Raw genomic sequence first — 22,904 nt, forward strand, 5'->3', positions numbered from 1 at the left:
CGTGATGGATGTTTATTGGACTGGAAGCTCAGTCATTTGAGTCCTGCCCTCGGGGTGGTGGAGAGAGAGAGAGAGAGAGAGAGATACGGAGACGGCGCAGAAAAGAGGGAAAGGAATTGGAACGGAGAAGGGGGGGAGTTGCAGCCAGGGACCAAATAAAAGAGAGATCAAAGTGAATGTAAGGGAGTGATGGAGTGTTGTTACATTGATTCCCCTCCGTCATACTAACCTTCCCTTTATTTATCTTTCTGCCCTTCCGTCCATCCGTCTTCCTCTCTTACAGGCATGCATACAGGGACCAGGCAGGAGGAGGTGATCGACCACAGGCTGACAGACAGAGAGTGGGCTGAGGAGTGGAAGCACCTTGACCATGTAAGAAAAGTAATAACATTTTTTTATTACTATACTTTACAGTTCTGTCTCTCTGTAAGTAACAGGGACTAGCTTTCTACCAGTCCTAGTAAATGATCATATATCAGACTTTGTTACTTTGTTATTTATCGTGCATGTGTGTCTGTTAACTGCTAGACCACAAGATAAGAGTTCTATGTTTTTGTGCACGATTTGAATAAAGATTTCAAGACTAATAGTGAAGCTTTCTTTCTTTTTATGTGTGTGTGTGTGCGTTTGATTGTAAATATGATTGCTGGCAATGTAACAAACTGATAAATTGCTGTTTGTTATGTTCACTTACAGCTCCTTTAAAACTTTCTGCGTGTTCAAACCTAATGTACGACGGCACATCTGGTGTCGTACAGTGAAAGATTAATCAACCAATCACGTAATGGGAGCGCAAATGTAGTATTGACTGAAGTAATTAAGTGAGCATCAACCGGGGAGGTCTGACCTGACAACCCCGGTCGATATTTCAGGGGGTGAAAATGTTCCGCCTTGCGTTTCACTCCCGAACCTCGCGAACGACGACGAGCTAACCAAAAATAACGTGACAGACGTTGCCTTCAATTTAGAAACCCCCCCACCCCCCGTCCCTACACCACTGCTGAATTTAAATCAATCCCTCCGTGTCAATGTGTAAACTCAGCGCCTCTGCACGCTCCCTCTCACCCCCAGCTGCTCAACTGTATCATGGACATGGTGGAGAAGACAAGGCGCTCGCTGACCGTGCTGCGGCGGTGCCAGGAGGCCGACCGCGAGGAGCTCAACTACTGGATCCGGCGGTACAGCGACGCAGAGGAGCTGAAGAAGGGAGCCGCTAGCGGGCAGTCGAGGCAGCAGAGCCCGGCGGCACAGGAGAACGCGCCATCAGGTGGGCGGGGGGGGGGAATCACACACACTTGTTCATGTATTAGGGGTATTAAAGGGTAACAGTGGCGGAGCAATTAGTATTTGTGCATTTACAAGGCTGCCGAAAGCTGCATTCAAGTGAGTTTACTGGATTGCGTCAGTGTTTCCATTTCAAGGCCTCTTGGTTCTGTATTTACTGTAAGACTGTCTCCACTAACATTAGTCTTTCTTTGCCGTCATATACTATCATAAATGTATAAAATGTTAAATCCATCACTTATCTTGATCCCCTTCCCAACATATTTCTTGAAGCGTAGCAAAAGTAATGGCTTCCTGGAAATATTTCCCACTTCCGAAGCGGTAGTTTTCAAACTACTGTCATAGAAGTCCAAATCCAAGCATGATTAAATATTACATTTTTACATTTACGGTAGGAACAGTTTTGGGGTTCAGTGTCTTGCACAAGGACACTTCGACATGCATCAGGGTGGTTTGTTGTCTCCAGAAATTTAAAGCCCAGTAAAGCTCACAGTGAATATGTGAATAGTTCCTCAGGGTTCAATTCTAGGCCCTCTGCTGTTAATCTTATCCATGCTCGCCACCAGCCTGTACCTCCTACATTATACCTAAGCAAGTTTACATCTTGTACTTAGTGAATAGTAAACTGATGCAGCATATCACCAGAGTAAATGCTAACTGCTGCTAGCTGTATTCTTCACATACATCCATGACTGAAGCTGTTGTTAGTTTCACTCGGAGAAAGAGGTTTTCAGGGCTGGGGCTAGATGGTTAGCATGCTAACTTCAGTAGATGTATCTCTTGTTTTAAACCCAAATTCTCATGTATTGCCCCTTTAAACCTCTTGGCGGGGAAAAAAATAAAGCACAAAACAGTTTGCGACAAAATGCTGGTTTGAAGCAGCGGTTTTCTGATTACCAGGCGCTGTTTGTTTGTGCCTCCCCAGAAATTCACAGGGAGCTGCTGCACCGGCCTGTGTCTGGCTACGTCCCTGAAGAAATCTGGAAGAAAGCTGGTGAGCCTGCTCTCATCACACAGACGCACATCACTGCCTCTCTCGCGCTCTCTTTATCGCGGCGCGGGTTTTTTGACGACACCTCGCTCCGCAAGGAATCGAGGCCAGATGAGTCAGGGCTGGAAGTGGATGTGAGGCGCCCCTTTAAACCCCATTCTTCCCTCTCGTCCCGGTGTGGGCTGCTGTCTGCAACTTCCCACCCCGACAGACTTGAATTAATGTGTCAAACTGTGCTCAGAAAATCATTTATACTTGATACAGTAGGAAGTTAAAATAATGAGTGTCTCGCCACCGCACACTCGACGCGCTCCAAATATGATGTCAGGTCGTAAAACAATTTTACTGCCCCAGTCAAATAAGGGACATAAGTAGCTTTTGCAGCTGGCCCAGTGGTTCTGCTGTTAAAAAGTACAGTAGCAAGACTCGGTATCTTTTTTTTTTTGCTCTCGGCGCTTTGGTAATCCCCTCAGCGACGGACACTATTCTATTTAACGAAAGCGTCGTAAAAAAAAAAAAAGTCGAGGGCCGTTTGTGGAGCCAGTGGAGGTCAAGTATTGAAACAAACTCGTGGCTTTAACGGCTTTCATTGGCTGCCGTTAAATTTTTAAGAGTACACAAACAGCGTTCTTTCAAGTCGCGAGCGCAGCTGCAATCGCCATCACCGCTGTCCCGAGAAGACTGAAAGAATTTTCCGCCGAGGGGCTCGGCGCTCGAGGAATCCATTTTGTATTCCCCGTCAGTGATCCAGTGTATCTGCTTTTTAAGCCCCTCGGAGAAAAGAAATTGTCCCCCTTGCTTGACCAAGCATGATGCGTGAGATACTCAGAACAAGTAATATGCATTTAAATTGAATTGAGTATCACCACCGGGACTCGGGCCTGCTCTGCGGTACCCCCCTCCCCTCGCCAGCTTTGATCGATCTTCCATCTAAAGCATTTGGTGTGTAATCTCAATTCCATGCGCAAGGCGTGTATAATACATGGCACCGGGGCGATTTCCATGACTTCAGGCAGCACGGGTGGGTTAAAGAACACCATGGTTTTAAAAATGTCGCTCAATCGGGACGGGGAGAAAATGTCTCTGTCTTTACAAAAGCACAGAGACCGTCTGATATTGAAAACAGATTTCACATTTGTAGCACAAGTGTATAAAGGAAGTGTAGTAAAGTAAAGCATAAAGCTTGTATCTATCTTTTGTCTGTGGGATAAATGGTGCCAACAATTTTATTCTCCCCGCATTCCTCTCAGTATTTCTGGCAGCCGTGCACAGTCGTGTGTATATATATTCTGGCTGAGGAGCGGCTGATCTGAATGTGACCCAGGGAGGATTGCAAAATAGGATTTTTAACACAATGGAGTGCAGCGGTGAATACGCCGGTTTGAAACGGGCAAAATGTTTACAGTTGGTGATAAATATTCAAGCACCTTGCACGGTGTCCTACCGGTTTCCCACTTCCCCTCACCACATGGGCCTCTGGGATCACAATGGAAATGCATAATTTAAATATAAATTGCCTGATTTGCATACACAATTAGTCAAGTTTCAGGCTTGACGGGAGCAAACAAAAAAAAACAAAAAAAAAAAAGCCCTCCTTTTGCTTTGACGTTTAGTCGGAATTCCGCCGCTTAACACCCGCGCGGCGAGGTTATTCACTCCACAAAACAAGTATGAAATAACACGTTGCTCCAGCCAAAGCAGGTTTTCTGAGTGATTACCTGGGATTACTTGGCTCACGCTGCTGACTCGAGGATGTTTTTCGCATTAAAAAAAAAAAGAAAGAAAGAAAAGATGTGTTTGGTTTGCCGGCCTTCAGATGAGATCATTTCAACTCCTTAAAAGAAAACATCTCAAATTGATGCATTAGAGGAGCCACTGTAACTGATTAAAGGCGCCCGCAAGTCCCACAAGAATGTAGTAATTAGATAAGGACTTGCAAAAGAAATATCGGTGAATATTACTTCCGTAATGCCTTAATAATCAAATGAAGGCAACCAATGCGGTGTGAGGTAATGTGCCTCACTCTGCTGTATTCATCACATTTAAACATCACTTCTGTGTATGCAGCCGATGTCGGAATTGACAAAAGCTAATAACGGTAAAAGCTGAGTGAATTTAGTCTGCCACGGGAGTCGATGCTCATCTTCTGCAGAGCAGCCAAAAAAAATTACGTCTCTTCATCCGTTGGATGGTAACAGTTTCTGTTTGCAGATGTGAAGATGCAGATTTTGCTGATGAAACAGCCATTGGAAAAAAAACAAACAATTACATTCTAAAAAAAATTACTCCCCTGATATGAATAACATATATATCTGCAACCACAAGATCTATATGAAAAATAAAGGTCCCACTGGGTTGGAACATTGATATAAATACGATGCTAAATTCCCGCCTTACAAAATGCTGCAGTTGTGAAAAGTGAAAAATCCTCTTGGAACGATGCAGTTGCAGCCTGAAACCTCTAGGAAACCGCAGCACAACATCTGGACGTCCCTTCTGTCAGGGCTGATGCTCATAAAGTGCAGCAGAGAAAAGAAAAATGTTTAGATAACGACTCCTGTTTCAGCCAATTTTTTTTTTTTTTTACATTTTACCATAGGCATTTGACTGTTGTTGCTTTTTCTTGGTGTTGTGTTCAAGTGAAAAATGGTAATGATGTGCTTTTACCTGAGCTTTTGCTGCATGTTGCTACATGATTAGCATGCCCTTTTACAGTGTGTTGTGTAATATGACCCCATGTACAGGGGCTGCTAGCTTTTTTCAGAAAAAATAAAACATCTATAATGGCAGACAAGCAGTCTGGAATGCATGTCAAAGAATCTGACCTGATGTAACATGCTTACTCCATGTAAATACAAAAGGGAATCACCGCTGCACATAAAACGTGATGAGTTCCTTCCCTTCTTGTGCGAGATGTTCGTATTCAGAAATGGTGACTGTTTGTCTGTGCGCTGTACTCTGTGAGCAAACCTTCGACGACACGGTGATATAACACACGTTGTATTGCAGGTGCGGGAGGCTTGACTTCCTCTGTCTCCACACTCTTTCCAGAGGAGGCCGTGAATGAGGTGAAGCGACAGGCCATGTCGGAGCTGCAGAAGGCCGTGTCGGAGGCCGAGCGCAAGGCTCACGAGATGATCAGCAGCGAGCGGGCCAAGATGGAGCGCACGGTGGCCGAGGCCAAGCGGCAGGCGGCCGAGGACGCTCTCTCCATTATCAACCAGCAGGAGGACTCCAGCGAGGTACGCGCAGACGATTCAGGGAACTTCCAAGAGCGGTGCCCTCAATCTGTCAAGATCGCGGGAATAAAAAAAAAAAAAATATATATATATATATATATATATATATATATATATATATATCACCACCCTCTTGTTTGATAGTCTTCCTTTGTTGTCACTCTGTCGAAGCCTTTGTTGCCAGCTGCTCTAGTGACTCCCAAATGGCTCAGATGATAAAGTCTATTGTATTTTATTGGCGTATTAGTAAAAAGCAAAGCATCGCGAGTGATCTTATAAGATATCAGAGAGGTTGCTTTAAAAGCGTTCCTGCAATTGGAAGTCATCTTATGGTCAGGAGATAGTGGGAAGTCAAAGGTCCATCAAGCTCCCCTCCTTCCTCTTTGTTTTTCGTTTCGAAAGGTGCTTCCCCCCGCTCAGCTCGCAGGGAATGAGTGACCGGGCTTTCATTCGCTAATCACCGTTGGAGGCCCGCGATGTTTTAATCAGTTAAGTGCGAGGGAAATATCGCTCACATCTGGCATTAATTGCAGGAGTGATGTTTTATGACAGCGAAGGCGCCCCAGAGGAGAACTTTCAGAAACAGTTTTGTAACCCTGTTCTCCCGTTTCCTGTGGATATGCGGCCGCTAGGACACGCGCTCCCTGTGGTTTCTGATGCAGATAAGAGGCCCTGTGTGTAATCGTAGATGGGCTTTTGATCCGTCTGCGGTTTGTTTTAAGCTCAAGTGTTGTGAAAGCAGACACTAGTTCCTGCTAATGTGCAGACTGGTTGGCCGATATCTGTTGCCGGTCTTCATGTGGCGTTCAGCAGTTCTCTGCTTGATGTAGCGTGATGATGTCATAAGCAAGAAAGGGGTCCTTATTATCATTTTGCTAACACTTAATATATGTGCGCACAACTTCTTCTTATATTAGTAGCACTTTAGTGGCATTTATTCCACACAGCCAGTAAGCTACTAATATGCATTCTAATAAGCAGCTTATCAGTGGTTGGTATCCAAAGGTCAGCAGCCTTGATTGTAAATCCTTCTGCTGTATCGTTTTTGTGTGAGTTTATTGTTTTCGCTCTCTGTCCGTCAGAGCTGCTGGAACTGTGGCCGCAAAGCCAGTGAGACGTGCAGCGGCTGCAACACGGCGCGCTACTGCGGCTCCTTCTGCCAGCACAAGGACTGGGAGAAGCACCACCATGTCTGCGGTCAAACCCTCCAGGCCCAGCAGCAGCAGCAGCAAGCCAGCCAGCAGCAGGGAAGCGTCCCCGGGTCAGAGACCCCCGCCCCCATCAGCTCCTCCGCCTGCACCCCGAGCAGCGGAACCGGGAGTCCGGCTGCCACCCCGCCCGCCGCCACCCCTCGCTCCTCCACCCCCAGCACCCCGTCCTCCTCCGCCCTGGATGGCACACCGCGCTAAGAGACTCGAACGGAGGACGGAGGCAACGAAAATGCCTCCCGGGGGGGGGGCTTAACATCCAGCCCCCCCCCACCCCCCCAACCCCCACAAACAGCATGACTGTCTACATTGCCTTGCAAAGATACTAAGCTAACGTGGCTAACAGGAAAAGATGGCAATGCTTCTGTCTATCTTGCAGCGTAGTCATAGGAGGAGGAGGCGGAGGTCCATAATCAGGTCATATTGACTTGCCATGACTTTAAAGAAACGCAAAGATATTCTTTGTTTTGAATGAATGAATTTAAAATATTGACATCCTTTTATCGTTACACTTGCTATTCTCGTTGTCCGTTCGTCGTACGTGCGTGTTGTTGTTAAACGTTGTCGTCATCGTAGCTGATCTTGTTTTCTCCTGTAAATACTAAGAGACTGAGCAGAGATAGCCGTGAACTCGAGACAAGTATATCTGACCTCCCCCTTTTTATTGAGTGTTTTTTTTTTTTTTTTTTTTTTCCCATCCTTGAATTTATGCTTCTTATCCTTCCTGCACCGGGGACGTGAGACTAGTCGACCTCATTCACCAAACAGCATACCAAGGGAACATGTCCTAGCTAGCAGAGCGACAGACGTCATTGATACTCTCTGTAAAGAATGACATCCGATTTAAATACCCTGAGAGACACACCGACGGATGGATGGATAAACAAGTTTGCTGCCTGGAGAGAGGAGAGATGGACTGAATCTCTGGCCCACAGACCCCCATGAAATGGGCAGATGTGCAGCAGATTGCGAGCGGAGCCAGCTGTTCAGCCAATGTTATTTCCCTCTCACTTGTAATAATATCCAGGTCAGTGGGCTGGGAAATACAAATCCGTCTCCCCGAAGGACGTAAAAGGCAGAAATTCTTGGACAAGATACAAAACTTTGCCCGCTGCGCGCGTGGAGAGGATGTACTGACTCGCGATCCGCACGTCCGCGCTCGGTGGGCTACAGGAGCTCTCAAACAGGGAGATAAAGTCGTCGTCCCGCCAGCGAGACTGTCAGATCACCGCGACGGCGGCACCCAGAGCCGAAAAGAAAAACCCACAGAACTCAGCAGGAAGCTCATTCTGCGCCCCAGACGCTCCCCTCCTGTCTCAACTCTGACAAACATTTTCATCCTTCTTCATGTTCCGATTCTTTTTCTGTAGCTGTCATGGTGTTTAAGACTTCTGTCCTGTGGTGTCACCGATGGTTATTTATTGTATATGTGTTGGACAGTTGTGACAATGCATAGTACTCCAACCGGTCACAACTCTCAAGTCCTTCATAACTCTCTCTCTCTCTCTCTCTCTCGCTCTCTCTCTAGCTGGTGCAAAAAGAGATGAAAAAAAAAAAAAAAGAGGTGTTATCTTTTTTCCGAGCTGCTTTTCTATTCTGTGTGTAGGTGGTAGAATCCCTCGTAGTTCTATGAGTTTTGCTCCCCTTCGTCCTCAAGAAAAGACACAAGCTATATCTCAGAGCTGCTACTTGAGTCCGACCCAGATCTTTTCTGAGAACTAGCATGTTGCGCGGAATGCTAATTGTTTTGTACAAGGGACATACATAAATGTATTTGCACTGTCACAGAGGTTATTTCAGCATGCTTCTTTTCAGCATACTTGTGTTGTCGGTATAGAGCCATAACCCATCAACCATTTTGTATGTAGTTGATAGCATTACCTGTTTTTTACATTCTGTGGGATGGGGTGGGCAGGGGAGGGGCAGTTGGAAAAATGTAAAATCACCAAAACCCACTTTCTTTTACTTTTTTTTTTTTTTTTGTCGTCTCAACATGCTAACGAAAGCGGCCATAACACTTCTTTTTGAATAGTTACAGACAGTGCATGCACATTACTGAACGTTTGTTAAATATTTGTTATTTTTTAGAAAAAAAAACCTGGGGGGGGGAAAAAACGACCAAAAAAAGTACAAAAAAAAAAAATATTCTAACAAACTAACTTTCCAAATGCAGAGGTGTAGACTCCGATTGACAGCTTTAACACTGCAAAGCACCAGGTAACACACAGTATTAACACAAGAGATAAACACAAAAAAAAAAAATACAAACAAACACCAAAAACAGCCAAAGACTGACACCAAGGACCAAAACCCGATTTAAAAGATTTTTCAAAAGAGGTTTGTTCACACGGAATATTTGGTTATTTATTTTCTGCGGGTTTCGTTTTCACAAAAATACAATTTCTGTGGCATAAAAAAAAAAATCCCTTTTTTTTTTTTTTTTTTAAATCCTTTCTGGAAACCAACGGCGCTCGTCTTACATTGTGAAATGAGAAGGTGCGAATGAAACATAACAGACGTTTCGCAGCCGTGTTACATTCTATTCTAACCGGAGCAATAATAACTAATGTGACATGAACACTGATCACTTCTTTTTTCGGAAGACAACATTTTTTGAGATTATTTTCTGATCCCGTTCGTGCATTTTTCTCATGACGCAGATGTCGGATTAAGCGCCCGTTTCAGCTTTAAGCAGTTCCGTTCTTTATTCCCAAAAGAAGTGAACGTGAGACAGGGCTTTCGTGGCGGAAACACTTTTTAATTATTTATGTCAGATTACTTTGCTGTCGGGATGGAGAATCAGTCGCAGCTTTGTTGTAAATCAAACAAAACCTCTCGTTCGCAGTAAGAGAGCACTTAACCCCGACGCACACGAAAAAGGCTCTTCACCCCCAGACACCTTGGTGCTACACAGAAGCGCGTTACAAATTCTGACCTCAAGGAACAGGCGGAGGCCCCGCAAAGGTTCCCCCCCTGGGGGGGCCGTTTGCTCCCTCTGTACTTCCTCATTGCTCCCTCCTCGTCTAAATAGAAAAAAACACACACCTGCATTTTTTTTTCTTGACTCTAAAGGGTTAAACAAATCCAAAAAGGTGTCTGACACCCAACTAGCGACTCCTCAGAAGCTGTGAAGAAACAGCCGAGCCTGTTTTAACACTAGTGTATTTGAAAAGTATACAACAAGTGACGTGTGTGTTCAACGTTATCAGGGCAAAACCTGGGTTTGAAAAAAAAAAGAGAAAAAAAAGGGTTAAAAAATACGATTATCACTCAATGATTCTTTGAGAAGCTCTATTTTTTTTTTTCTTTCTTCCCTCCTCTACGTGTGTTTTGCTACAAATTCCTCGGTGGCAAACAAGTCTCACTCTACCTCTTACAGCACGATAAGAGCATCAGTCGCGGCGCTGATACTGGTCTAGTCTAAACCAAATGGGCACAAGAGAACAGGAAAAACAAAAAAAAATTTAAAAAACCCAAAGTCGAAGCTCATACAGCTGCAAAACCATATCACTACTTGGTAACAATGCAGACCTCATAAATAAATGAAACATAAATGAATAGAAACGAGAAAAAAAAAAAAGAAAAAAAAAACTTTTGTTATGTTCCTTTATGCCTGTGGCGTTTCTAGAGTACATCAAGAGTTTTGAATTGTTTGAACAGATTTTAAAAGGAAAAATTGTGCTGATTTTAAAAAAAGGGAGGCGTCGTCGCATTTCGCCGGCGCGGCGCGCTTAAAGGTCGCGGATACGAAGGTGTCGTTTCTCTCTCGCTCTTTTTTTTCTCTCCTGTTTCCCCCTCCGCCCTTTCCTCTCCTCTTCTCTCCTCTGTCGCGGAGACACGCTCAAAGTGCTTGTCGACTTGTCAGCGGAGGGTGAATTCAAAAAAAGGGGGGGCGTACACAAAAAGCTTGTAAAATCTCAAATAATAAAAAAAAATATATATAAACAAAATAAGGCCATGGATTTAGGCATGCCTGTTTTTTCACGATAGGGGGGAAATTTCCTACTTATTAAGAAATTATTAAGTTTTTGGGGGGGAGGGGTGAATGTGCGAGGCCGACAGTGAACAGCGACGGCCGTAGCATTAATACGGGGGGGAGTGAGTTGGACTTCAGGGGTGGGAGGGGTTGGGTTTTGATTTGTTGGTCTTTTTTTTCTGCGTTCTCTTAAGAAAAAAATTATTGTGGAAAAAAAATAAATAAAAAGAGCTCAAAATGATTTGAAGTTGTTGTGCAATACTTAATTGAGACATGAAAACCACAGGTTAGTGGTAGGCTGACGCTGGGCGGTCTCTCCATCGCCTGGGGTCAGTGTCCTCTAGAGAGCTTTCCGGTCTACTATGTCAGAACTGTGGTTTCTTGTTGAGTTTTTTTTTTTTCTTTTGTTTTGTTTTTTTTTTCTCTTTTTGTTTTTTCTTTTTCTTTGAAATTCTTTTTGGGCTGTAAACTATGGTCTGTCAGTCTGTGAAACTTTGCAGTATAATTCTGGTATTGTTGTTCTCTTAACGGTGTAATAAATATGTTAATACCTGCCTCTGAGACTTCTGGGCTTGTGTTATTTCATTACAGTGGATGAATGGCGGAAGTTAAAGGGACATTCAGCTGTATGTTGCAAGTGCTACTACCCAGCCTGAGAAACCAGTTTCATGAAGGGATGCGTGCTATTGGACTTTCCATGATATCCGTTACGCCGATATTTTCCAAGTGTGTCTCTTCTTCAGTGGAATTATATTATTATGCTCACTCTCTTGTCTCCTCAACAATAAATGAAGACTTCTAAGTCAGTGGTTTGCCAGTGTCATCTTATCGGCCTGTAATATCAAAAGAAACAATCAATTCAGGCCGGTGCTGATATTTTTATTTTAAAGCCCTAATTGGCTGATTGACATGTCAATATAATAGTGCAGCTCTAGTTGGCTGTCTTCTACTGGTTTAGATGCCGCTTTTAATAGTTCTTGCCTTTCAAATGAAGTTAATGAAGAATGAAGTGGGCATCGAGGACGGAACAGTCTGATGAAAAAATGCTATGGAGTTGCATTATGGGAAGTGTAGGGTATAGCGGCGTCACACTTAAATGCAGCACTCAAATCGAGATACTGTGTTGAACTAAGAGAAGTATCTGATACTAAATTTACTTCGGTATCAAAAGTACGTGTAAAAGTAAAAGTAAAAGTTTGCTGTCTGAGTCTGTGTGCTCCAATGTACCTTTGACTTTGTTCCTGAAGTTCATCCTGTCACAAAAAAAAGAGACAGACAGGCCTCCAGCTCCATGTGAAGCAGCTGAGGCCCGTCCAACTCTTTCTTACAAGTACAAGTCAAGTATACATACATTTTTTTTTTAACCCCATGGCCGATTAATACATTTATTAAAAACATGCTACTTTAGCTCTGATGCAACATGCAGTCTGCAAGACAACTAGCAACCAAAGTTGGCAAATAAAGGTAGTTGAGGAAAATGTACAATGTTTGCCTCGAGGACGTAGTGGAGAAGAAGTACAAGGTAGCAGAAAGTAACGTACAAGTTTTTCAAAATTGTACCACATCAACAGCTAGGATGTCCTTAAGGCAAAAGCTAGACACTGTATATACCTGAAATCACAGAAGGCATCATTCACCTCGTTGGAAACAGCACGTTGTCGGCTATACATTTCAGTAAAGAGCTGAAGACGGTCTGAAAAGACAACGGCTGCAGCACAGACTGAAAAAGAATCCACCTGTGACACAAAGGCCCACCATCGTGTACCAGTAACCAGATTAAGCAGCCCCGCTATATAATAAGTGATATCTTGTTGTAGTTTGAGATATATTCAGCCGTTTGTGCTGTCTGACTTGGACATCCAGACTTCCAGTAAGAAGTGGAAAATCTGTTAATGGTCCTGAAGGCTGAATATCTGAAACCCAAAGTTAGGCTGCTAAGCACAAACACAGCCTCGTCGTTTTTTGTTTTTTTTTCCACGCTGCTGGTTATTTTTTCCTGTTTCCGTACCTCGAAGCTCACCGTCTTTTATCAAGACGCACTTCCCCACTATTGCAGTGCTTTCTAACGGCCTGCTCATCCTTCACCTCGAGAAGCGCCTGATCCTCTACTGCGATAACGCCTCACATGCGGGAAGTAGCTTTCGAATATTTGGAATACATAGGCGATAAATTCTGTGAATGGATCGCGGCGAGTTCCTATTTGTGAGAGAATACGTGTTAAAACCTTCTAATCTCAAGCCGGAGTTCATTCTAGGGACACTGGGACGTTGCTGAAGTGCTTTTACAGTAATAATTGATACTGTAACAGAATAATCGTGGATTTGAAATGCACTTCTTCTCTCCCTCTCTCTCCCATGACTGCTTAATTTCCTGTGACTGACTGCCTGTTTCTCCCATCCTCTCACATTTCCCGCAGTGCCTTTGTCGCAGCAGATCCGGTCTGAACTCAGATCCAGAAAGAAATTTTATCACATTTTATCTATAAGACGAGATCTAGTCTGGGAAATGAACGTACTCTTAACAAACAGTATAAATACTGAATGAGAAGAGGGGAGGACCTGTATTTATTATTATGCGTGTCTCTATTTCCTTCTTGTAAGTATATCAGACAGGTGTTTTGATCATTTGTGGCACGGAAGGTAGCGATGGAAAGAGATTGCTATTTTTCAATTTGAGAGTTTAAGTGGTCAGACAACTCGAGATCGCACATAACTGCAGAAATGGCACATGCGGGAGCACCACATCCGTGACATTTATATTGATTTGTCTTAAATGTTGGACTCTTAACTAGCCCATTTTAGAGAGAAAAGGCAGCACATTTGCAGCAAGGTCTATATAAAAGCGAGGTGTAATATTCCTTCTTTTCCAAAAAGCCGCCACTTGGCCGCCACTGGGGTAGGCGTGACGTGTGACGTGTGACGTGTGACATGTGACGTGAAGCACAAAATTGGGCGTTAAGGGAAGCAGGTCAAATTGTCTTCAAAACAAGAGCCTTACATTGCTCCCCATGTGAGGCTAGAACTGGGTTCTTAGCGGGGGGGGCTTTTAATTTGAAAGTAGCGACCGTTAGCAGCTTGCTGCAACAACAACAAACGAACTGGACAACGAAGACAGCTACAGAGACCTGTGATCAGCTGTTTCATGGTTTTAAAACTCTGGGTGGGTGTGGGTCGCACAAGAGTGCACGTCACCGACACCTCCGCCAATCTGGGATTTAACACCTGGCTCGGATTTACATAGCAATGGAGGTGGAAAAAAGTGTACCCTCCAAGGCGTCAAATTGCCGGATCAAAACAGACCCCCGATTTACCGCCTTCTGTCTAAATCCGCGGACCTAGCCGCAAGAGGGACGGCCAAATTGGCGGCTTGCTGCCCAGTATAAAAACGGCTACTGTCCTGGCTGGACTCCCAGCCTCTGCAACTCAACCGTGGCAGCGTATCCAGAATGTGCAGCGTGCCTCGTTTACAATCTACCCAAATTCTCCCATGTGACCCCCCTCCTGGTGGTCAACACAACTGTATCCATCTACTTCCAAACAACGGTCAGACCGCACAGCCCCAGCGAGAGCACTTCACTCCACTACATCAGCGGTCCGGTTGGTACCGCCATCGCTGAGAGCAAACAAATCCCGCTCCAGTCTTCTCTGTTTTGGCGCCTCAGTGGTGGAACAAAGTCCCGACCAATGTCAGGACAGCGGAATCACTCTCCATCTTCCGCAGAAGACTCAAGACTCAGTTGTTCAGACTTTGACCCTGCATAGCATGACTCCCTGTAAGTCGCTTTGGACAAACGCGTCTGCCAAATGCCCTGAAATGTAAATGTCCTGGAGCACCACGTTTGTTTGCATTTCCAGCAAATACAGAATACGACAATGCATTTTCAACCATTTCCATATCGCTGAAGGGGGATTCCAGTGGCAAGGCTTTTCTTTGAACAAACCTTGTGTTTTTGGTTATAAAAAAGGATCTTACAATTTAGCAAAAGGTGTACTTCCACAGGAATTGTTCCCGCCATGCTGTCAGACTTAGAGCAACAACATTATTCTGTCAGCAGCCAAAACAAGCATGTCACGTGGACGTAACTTTGAGAATTCCAGTTGCCCCAAAAGGACCACACTGCAGCCACTGGCGCCGTGTCGCGGCTGCCAGCTGAGGTGGTCGAGTAGGCCGATTGCAAAATGTTTCAAAAGTATGAATCATTTACACACCAAAACATGAAAAATATAGGCAGCGATTGTAATTGGAGCAGTCAGACAAATCCAATTTCACCTGTTAGCTTGAAAGTGTTAATGTGAAATGGTCGGCAAATTCATCTGAAATATCGCAGTCGGAATCTCTTCAAATGTCATGTCTGACCGGCTGTTAACTATTTCACTAATTGATCGGGGCTCAACAACCAGCCCGAGCCTGTGTGCGACCTCCTCAGTCGTTAATATTTTTCACTATGTGTGTTCTGGAGATGTACGACTAATTGCTGACTGGCATAAGAGCCTAATCAGGTCCACTGACTCCACTAGAGACCTACCGAGGTGCATCTCTCGACACTCGAGAGGCTGACGAGATAACCAGCGGAACAACCTCACCCTATATCGCACACTGTCGCCGGGCGCGGTGACAGGAGCCAAAGAAGGAACTGGTAAAAATGAAGTGGAGTGACGTACATTACAACGCAGCTGTTAAGATATGAGTGATGATGGAGCCGTTTATGTGCCGCTCTGTCACCGGGACAATTAACCTCCCGACTAACCTCAGGTTTGCTGCCTGACAAGACCGCGTCGGGCCTCAAAGAGCCGGGGATCAGCTGCTCCCTTTCAAAAGCGAATGACGGCGAAGCCACAAAGCAGCTCGTCAGCCTCTGCCTTTTCACCGCTCCCTCCTCCCTCCCCCTCTCCTCCCTCTTTATCTCTGTGTTGAACCACTTTGGAGTTGATAAAGCCCAGGGATGAGTTGGACTACTGTGATATTCCTGCCACATTCTTCCACATAAAGTTCATTGTGGCCAGGGCTCTTTTCTTCTCGCCCCCGTCGTCTCCCTTCCCTCCCTTCCCTCCCTTCCCCCTGTCTTCTCTCTCTCTCTCTTATCAAGCTGAGCAGAAGCAGACAGCGACTTGAATTAAGCGCTGGTCGGGTGGGGGGGGGGGGGGGGGCTGCTTGGAGCCGATAACAATACAAAATGGATTTTCTCAAACAGAGAAAAACAGCTGTCTCCATTATTTGAATGCTTCACCTTTCCCCGCTCCATTAATTGGCTCTTTGATCACAGGCAGAGGTGCGCGGTGACTGATAAGGAATAGGTTATTAGTAAAGTAGCCTGGAGGACTGAGAGGCGGCCGGCCATGCCGGGCTGCGGGAGATGAGATAAAGGCGTGGTAATGCCGGTGTGAGGGAGTGCCGGTGAGTGATAGGGCCGCGCCGTCTTGGCCCTCTGGCTCACGGGCGATGCGGGGAAGGAGCAGCGGCAGTACGAGGTGTGATACAGCCGCTAATGCAGGATTGTGATTCGGCTTGTGGGTGGGGGGGGGTAGAGCGTGGTATTTGATTCCATAACGGCGTGCTCCTTTAAGTGGGAGATCTCTCTCTCTCTCTCTCTTCCCTTTCCTGTTCGGCCTCACTTACCCGCTCTTACAAAAATCAAACTGTGTGACAGGAAATTTCCCTCTGCGCCGCTCATAATGGCCTGATACGTGGTAAATGTTAGCCCTACGATAGCCTGCGAGGAGAGAATCGAGGAGGAGGAGGAGGAGGAGGAGGAGGAGGAGGAGGGGAGGGGGGATATGACATTAGCCCATCAGGGGCTTTTTTTTTTTTTTTTTCCTTTTTTAAAGATGGGCGTCCCCTTTGATGTTACGCTGAGCTTAATTCACTGCATTAAATCTGATGGAATTCTCACCATAAGCCTGTTTATGTATTTTCTCACATCCGTGGACAAGGGGTGATTTGCCACACTTCTCAGCGGAGGAAAAGGAATCTTCAAGAAGTCACTATCTTGTAATCCTCCCTCTCTTTCTCCCTCTCTCTCTCTCTCTCTCTCTCCCTCCCTTTCTCGCTCGCTCTCTTCAAGAAATAGGACCGGAGGGGACAAGCGGGGTATTTGTGTGTTGTAAAGCGTGGTAAGAAAAGAGGGGAAGTGTTGATATTAAATTACCGAACACAAGGTTATCTAGTTCCTGCACATGGCTAGGCTGCCCTGGGCCAAGGGTAATCTGCTAATAGCGTTCACACCGAATGACATTATTAAGGAACTGGGCCCATGTGTCAGGCCTCTTTCTGTCTCCCTCTCTATCCCGTCTCCCTCTCTCTCTCTCTCTCTCTCTCAGACACACACTGGGAACAGCAGAGAGGAGAATACAAAAAAAACATACAAAATAGCAAAAAAGACAGGGGGGAGAGAGACGGATGAGGAGAACTGGAGGAAGAGATAGGAGCGGAGGAACCTGGCTGAGAGGGAATGAAGGCGAGAGTGAAGAAGTCAGGGGTAAAGGATATGAGGCTGAAACGCTTTCTCCTCCATCAGTGGCGTTTGTTAAAAATGAAGTTCGAAATGATTTATGACTTCAAAACGCTTCAAGCGCGGGGGAATTGCAACCCACCGAACTTCTACGTTTCCCTCCTGATCTGAGGGAGGTCATCCATCGCGCTCGCATTAGGGAATGGGGTGAAGCGACGCGGCGCAATGACGGACAGAAATCGGACGCCAACTCGCGATCACATCGCAAGCGCTCCGAAGCTTGCTGTACAATCAGCGCCCTGCACGCGTAGTGGCATATACAGGCCAAGGACAAAAAGCCTGTGCTGTTATCAATGTCAAGTAATGGCCTCCATACACTGCCCAGCAGGTGAGTGGAGAGAAAAATACACCGCGCTTCCTCACGCCCCTGGGGGGATGGCGAGAACTCAACGAGAGGATTCAACAGGGGGGAGAAGGAAAAAAAAAATCGTTCTCCTTTTCTTTACACTCGCTCCCACCCACCTCCTCCAATCTCACCCCTAGCCGCGGCAGCATCCTGTAATCCGGCGTGCAGTTGTTCTCCTTGAAACAGCCACAGTTGTTTCACACAAATGGAAGTAAGTATACGCCGTCGCAGACACACGCGCTCGTTCGGCATTCAACAAAAGCAGTGCACGAGCAAGTCAAAGGAGACCTGTTTTCTTTTTTCTTCAGTGTTTTGAAGGTCCTTAAACATTTGCATAATTCAAACCCAGCAGCTAAGTTTGGCTCGTAAGAATTGGATGTAGCACAGCTGCTCTGTTGGTGTTAGCGGTGCTGGCTCAGGCATGCGTGAGCTGGCCAATCACAGGGGACTCAGAAGGGGGGGCACTTTCAAGAAGACAGGGGCTAAAATAAAGCGCGTCAGACAGAGGGGGAATACACCGCTGCAGCACTGGACAGTGTGAGAAGACTACACCGAAACATTGCCCTGATAGCATCATGGTCACTTTTTACTTCCTGCTCCCAGTGTTCTACTCCCCCCCCACACACACACACACTCATACACACACACACACACACACACACCTGTGACGAATCAAACAGCCTTGTTAGTACTCCCCTGTCCCCAGTGTCTCTGCACCTGCACCTCATCTTTAAGCCTCTGTTGTTTCCTCCCTCTTTGCTGGTTTATCAGTCCTGTATCTCCAGCGTCTCCTGGGCTCCTGTGCCTGTTCCTCAATCCCTGTGTGTTCCCTGTGTTCCCGATTTTGTTCCCAGTAGTTTGTTGTTTTTTTTTTCCCCCCCGGTTTGGCCTCAGTTTTTCATATTGCCATGGTATTTTCCTTCGCCGCCTTTTTATTGGTATTTTGGATTTTTGGACAGTCATTAAAGCCTGCTTTATGTGATACTACCTGCCGGTCTGTGAGTCTTGTGTTTGGGTCCTTTCCGTGTTACTGTGACGGGTGGCATTGGACCCACTTTGACATTTTCAAAATCGCATCAAACTGTGCAGGACAAACAAGCTTTTTATCGTCAAGAACTGGCAAATAGCCAGCACGGCTTTCTCGCAGCGACTAACCTCTCGGTAAGCAAGAATTTCTCTCAAACTCCTTATTTGACATTGACTTCACAGGGTGAGCAAATCTCTCTCTCATTCGTTTTTTATATATATATATATATATATATATATATATATATATATATATATATATATATATATAGAGAGAGAGAGAGAGAGAGAGAGAGAAAGAGAGAGAGAGAGAGAGAGAGAGATACATAGAGATATACATTTTCACCCCTGTGTGTGTGTGTGTGTGTGCCAAAGTGAACATCTTGCGAGGACGTGAAGTCGGGAGGTCTCTTCCCATGCAGGCAGCCAGTAGAGAGGAGGTGATTGATGGCTAATGAGGGCTGAGTGAGGAGCCGAGGCCAAACACACTGTATGCTGCCTACTGCGGCTTTACCGCGTGATGGATGACACGCTGAGATACAGTACCCACGCACGCACACGAGACTGATTAAAGTGCATGTGGGCACGCCTCTGTGTGTGCGCTGTGCATCTGTAAGGAAAGGTTCACTAATGTCTCCGTGATTGCTTTATGCGTACATCGGCGAGCGTCCTCCGTTCACCAGGTAACACACTTCACCCTGACTGTGCAAACCACTGACATCAGCTTATTTCCGTCTATCACCGCACTCCGCGCAGTAACTTTGGAGCCGCGCGTCGCATTTTCAATCACAAGCCATTCTGTTCCGCTCCTCAGCCCACCGAGCCAAATCGCATCCCGAAACAGTTTACCATGACACTCAGTGGGACATCACACTCCATCAGTCATCGCGAACCCCACTGTTTCCCGCTCACTGGAGCCGTCCCATACCATTCAAACGCCGCGCAGGCTCATCCTATGGACACGGCGTGAAGCCTCGTATAAACCCCGCAACATATGGACGGCTGGGAAATCGCGTTTTATCTTCCAGGTTTAGTTTGATCGGTGACTGATCGGTCCGTGCGTCAGAGCCTGACCTTGACTGTGATGTTTGTGCGCGCGAAACAACACGCGCGACTCAGAACATACAAGTGATTAAGGCGGTGGCAAATGATTATTTTCATTAAGGTTTTCATTGTGTTTTTGATTAATCTTTTAATAGTTTAAAAGTTCCAGGTGACATCTTAAAATGTCTTATTTTGTGTGGCCAGTATAATTATTATGTAATTATGGCCGTAACCAACGGTCATTTTTCGTATCGTTACTCTGTCAACAATATTCTCAATTTGTTGAAAAAACTTTTTTTTTTCATAACCCAAAGATATTGGGTTTACTGGCACTGAGGAGTAAAGACACCAGAAGTATTCACATTTAAGAAGCTGGACTGAACCATTTTGGGATAATTCTTCTTAAAAATCAAAACAATTAATCAGTTATTTAATTAAAATAACTGGGTCCACTTACAATGATATAAAGCAAAGAAAAGCACAAGGTTTTTAAGTGACATTTCTTTTTTCCTACATTTCCATAATCATGCTTGTGTGTTTGTGTTTATTATGACATGGTAACAGATCGAAATACACAAAAATATACATATTGTATATCATGGGAGTCAAATGCATTTTTCTGAAGGGATAACAAAACAAGAGAAAAAGACCAAACAGGAGATGCTGTCAGACTTTTAAAGGTGCTGTATGTGTATGTGCTGCATTTTGAAGTGATCAACACAAGACAAGGCAGCGATATCTACCGTAATTAGCATGCTAACCAGCTAGCCACGGCCAGTCCGTGTCAGACTGCTAGTTAAATCTGAGCTAACTTGCTAATGGCAGCCACAGTTAGCGACAGCCAGCAGTTACTCTGGTGATATGCTGCCTCTGGTTCTTTAAAGTATAAATTCAAGAGGTGGCTGATTCTTACACATTTCACATTTTATGCCTTAAAACACAAACGGGTGACAATCGGCAGAGTTTATAGAATAGCCAATAAATGTGACAGTAAAAAATGAGAAACTTTGGTCATTAGTTGTGTTTTCTGCCTCTGGGCTAGAGTAGTTTTTACTTCGGCTCTTGACTTTATCCGGCATCTTTAATCTTTCTGTCTCCATTCGGAGAAGCAGAACATAAACCGGCACGCTAACGTGGTGCACAAAGAATGGTAGTGTGTTTCCAGTTACTCATTCTGGAGGCAAGTAGAGTTCACAGTTAGACACTACTTGCATTCTTTGGGCTAAATCACGCACTTGAGCAAAATATCAAAACATTAAAGTGACTGATTGTTGGCCACGCTGTGCGCTTAGAGCATCTGGGACCATGCAGAGTAGGTGATGTATCCTTCTTTCGTCACTTAACGCTTCTTCTCTCAATCCCCACCGCTGTTTTGATCTCTCCGTTGTTTACAGCTGCCTGCCTCCTGACACACTTACAGTAGATGGAACCTCTGCTGTTTATAAATGAACAGCAGAGAGCGCAGATCTTATGAAAAAAAAAAAAAAAGACAAGAATATCTGATGAAACCGGGCTCAGCGCCACAGCAACACCATAGATTAGCGCTGCTGTCCGGACAGACAAGGAGACGCCAAAAGCACCCAGAGCGTTCCTGAGGAAATTTATAGCTTACTCCTGAGCATCCTTTACACCCCCTGGCCCCACTTCCATCCACCCATCCCTGGTCCTCGGTCTCCCCCATCCCTCCCCTCCCGGCTCCCTCCCCCTGGCTTCCCCAGCTGTTGTGCACCTGGATGCTGGCCGAGGAGAGGGATGGGAATACATGCCATCCATCTCTCTGAGGGGGCATGTGAAGTGTGTGTGTGTGTGTGTGTGTGTGTGTGTGTGTGTGTGTGTGTGCGCGCGCGCGTGTGCTGTTGGGGGTTGCTGAAGCTTTCAGGACAGTGAATGGATGCGGGGGAAGTTAGGTTGTGGATAAAACTACAAGATATATCTCTGGGTTGGCGCGGCATTGAATGTTTGGTTTTCGAACGTAAACAGATCCAACTCCATTCTGATCGTGGGAGGAATGACTGACGTAAAAATCCACAAGATGGTCGAGTGGATGTGGTTTGGTTTCATGCGTGAGTCTGTGAGGCCTCACCAGTGGGCTCGAAAAGCTTAGTGAACGGGAAACTGCGACACATAACCACCGGTATTTATGTGTTTTATTATTTGGGTTGACAAACGACTATTCGTCACTTGTCCTTGTCCAATTCAATGAACAAAGTGAAATGAAACGGCAGTTCTGATAGGTAGGTGCAGAACTACTCATGTTTATCGTTACCACTTTGGATATTACACGATGAAAAAGCAACATCCTTTTTCTTTGGAACAAGGAACATTTTTTCTTTGCGAATTGAGGCATCAGCCAATCACGATGAATCCCGTCACAACTCACAAGAAAGGTGGATATATTCATTTCTGCAATCACCAGGTCTTAATAATATGTAACATTTCTGCATCAAAATGTCTTAAAATGACTCAAGCTTTGTCATATATTTCGTTGTCTTGTTAGTATCATTTTTCTCAAATGATTCCAATAACAATCAAACCCAATGAAATCCGTACTTGTATTCATTCAGTCGCCTGTAGCTATAATTTCCACAAAGGAGCCAGAGATGGAGGGGGGAAGTCGGGCGAACGTGACTAAACACAACGTGAATGAATCTTTAAAACGTTGCCTGGTTCACGAACACTTCTGCCCACTTCAGTAACGGTGGTTGTCTAACAATGAAAACAAAAACTCCCATGATCCCTCACTACGTACATCTTTTTTTTTTATTTTGAGATCTCTAGCAACAGAAATCACATACTGTTCGTTTAAAGATTGAAGCAGTCGATTTGTTAATCATATTACATGCAGTTTTTATGCAGTATCAAGAAAATGAGACTGTGGGGGTATATGATTTTCTTCTTTGGCAATAAAATCATGGCTGTATTGCACACAAATTGCACTTTGAGTCAAACTAAACAAGAATTCTTTAAAAAAATAAATAAATAAAAAAAAAGAGGGACCTGCCCTATTAGTTTCCAAGCTGTCCTGGGGAGAAATTAACGCTACCTGCATTCCTGACTCCTCATTATTTCTGCACTGTGCAATTTGACTTGTTATGTTTGTGTGGTTTGTCAGGACAAAAAAAAAGAAAAAAGTTTACCAAATTAACGAGTCGATGAAAGTTTGAAGAAAGCAAGAGCGGATGGAATATTTATGGCGGTGCACTTCATGAGGTCGTCCCCGCGGACGTCACCAAATGAATTCATTCCAGAGCCACGTATTAATGAAAGCGTTGGAATGGGTGG

General features: G+C 45.1%; 1 protein-coding gene and 1 long non-coding RNA gene across 7 annotated transcripts in view; one reads left to right on the top strand and one right to left on the bottom strand.

Annotated features, from left to right (window-relative positions):
- The window catches only part of runx1t1 (RUNX1 partner transcriptional co-repressor 1), a 62,499-nt gene extending 51,767 nt beyond the window's left edge, over window positions 1-10,732 (top strand). For 3 of the 6 annotated variants that reach the window (XM_037093348.1, XM_037093352.1, XM_037093353.1), the window contains 5 exons: window positions 284-381; window positions 1,072-1,267; window positions 2,210-2,278; window positions 5,285-5,517; window positions 6,597-10,732. In XM_037093348.1, coding sequence (XP_036949243.1) covers window positions 284-381; window positions 1,072-1,267; window positions 2,210-2,278; window positions 5,285-5,517; window positions 6,597-6,923 — 923 coding nt within the window. In that variant the 3' untranslated portion in view covers window positions 6,924-10,732. The remainder of the gene's footprint in view (window positions 1-283; window positions 382-1,071; window positions 1,268-2,209; window positions 2,279-5,284; window positions 5,518-6,596) is intronic. The other 3 variants (XM_037093350.1, XM_037093349.1, XM_037093351.1) reach the window with 3 other exon arrangements.
- Window positions 1-22,904, bottom strand: part of LOC119016967 — a 33,061-nt gene that overhangs the window by 6,812 nt on the left and 3,345 nt on the right. The window contains exon 2 of the long non-coding RNA XR_005074308.1: window positions 230-363. This is a non-coding gene — a long non-coding RNA (uncharacterized LOC119016967). The remainder of the gene's footprint in view (window positions 1-229; window positions 364-22,904) is intronic.

The sequence above is a fragment of the Acanthopagrus latus genome, chromosome 3 (genome assembly GCF_904848185.1).
Source record: "Acanthopagrus latus isolate v.2019 chromosome 3, fAcaLat1.1, whole genome shotgun sequence".
NCBI classification, from domain to species: domain Eukaryota; kingdom Metazoa; phylum Chordata; class Actinopteri; order Spariformes; family Sparidae; genus Acanthopagrus; species Acanthopagrus latus.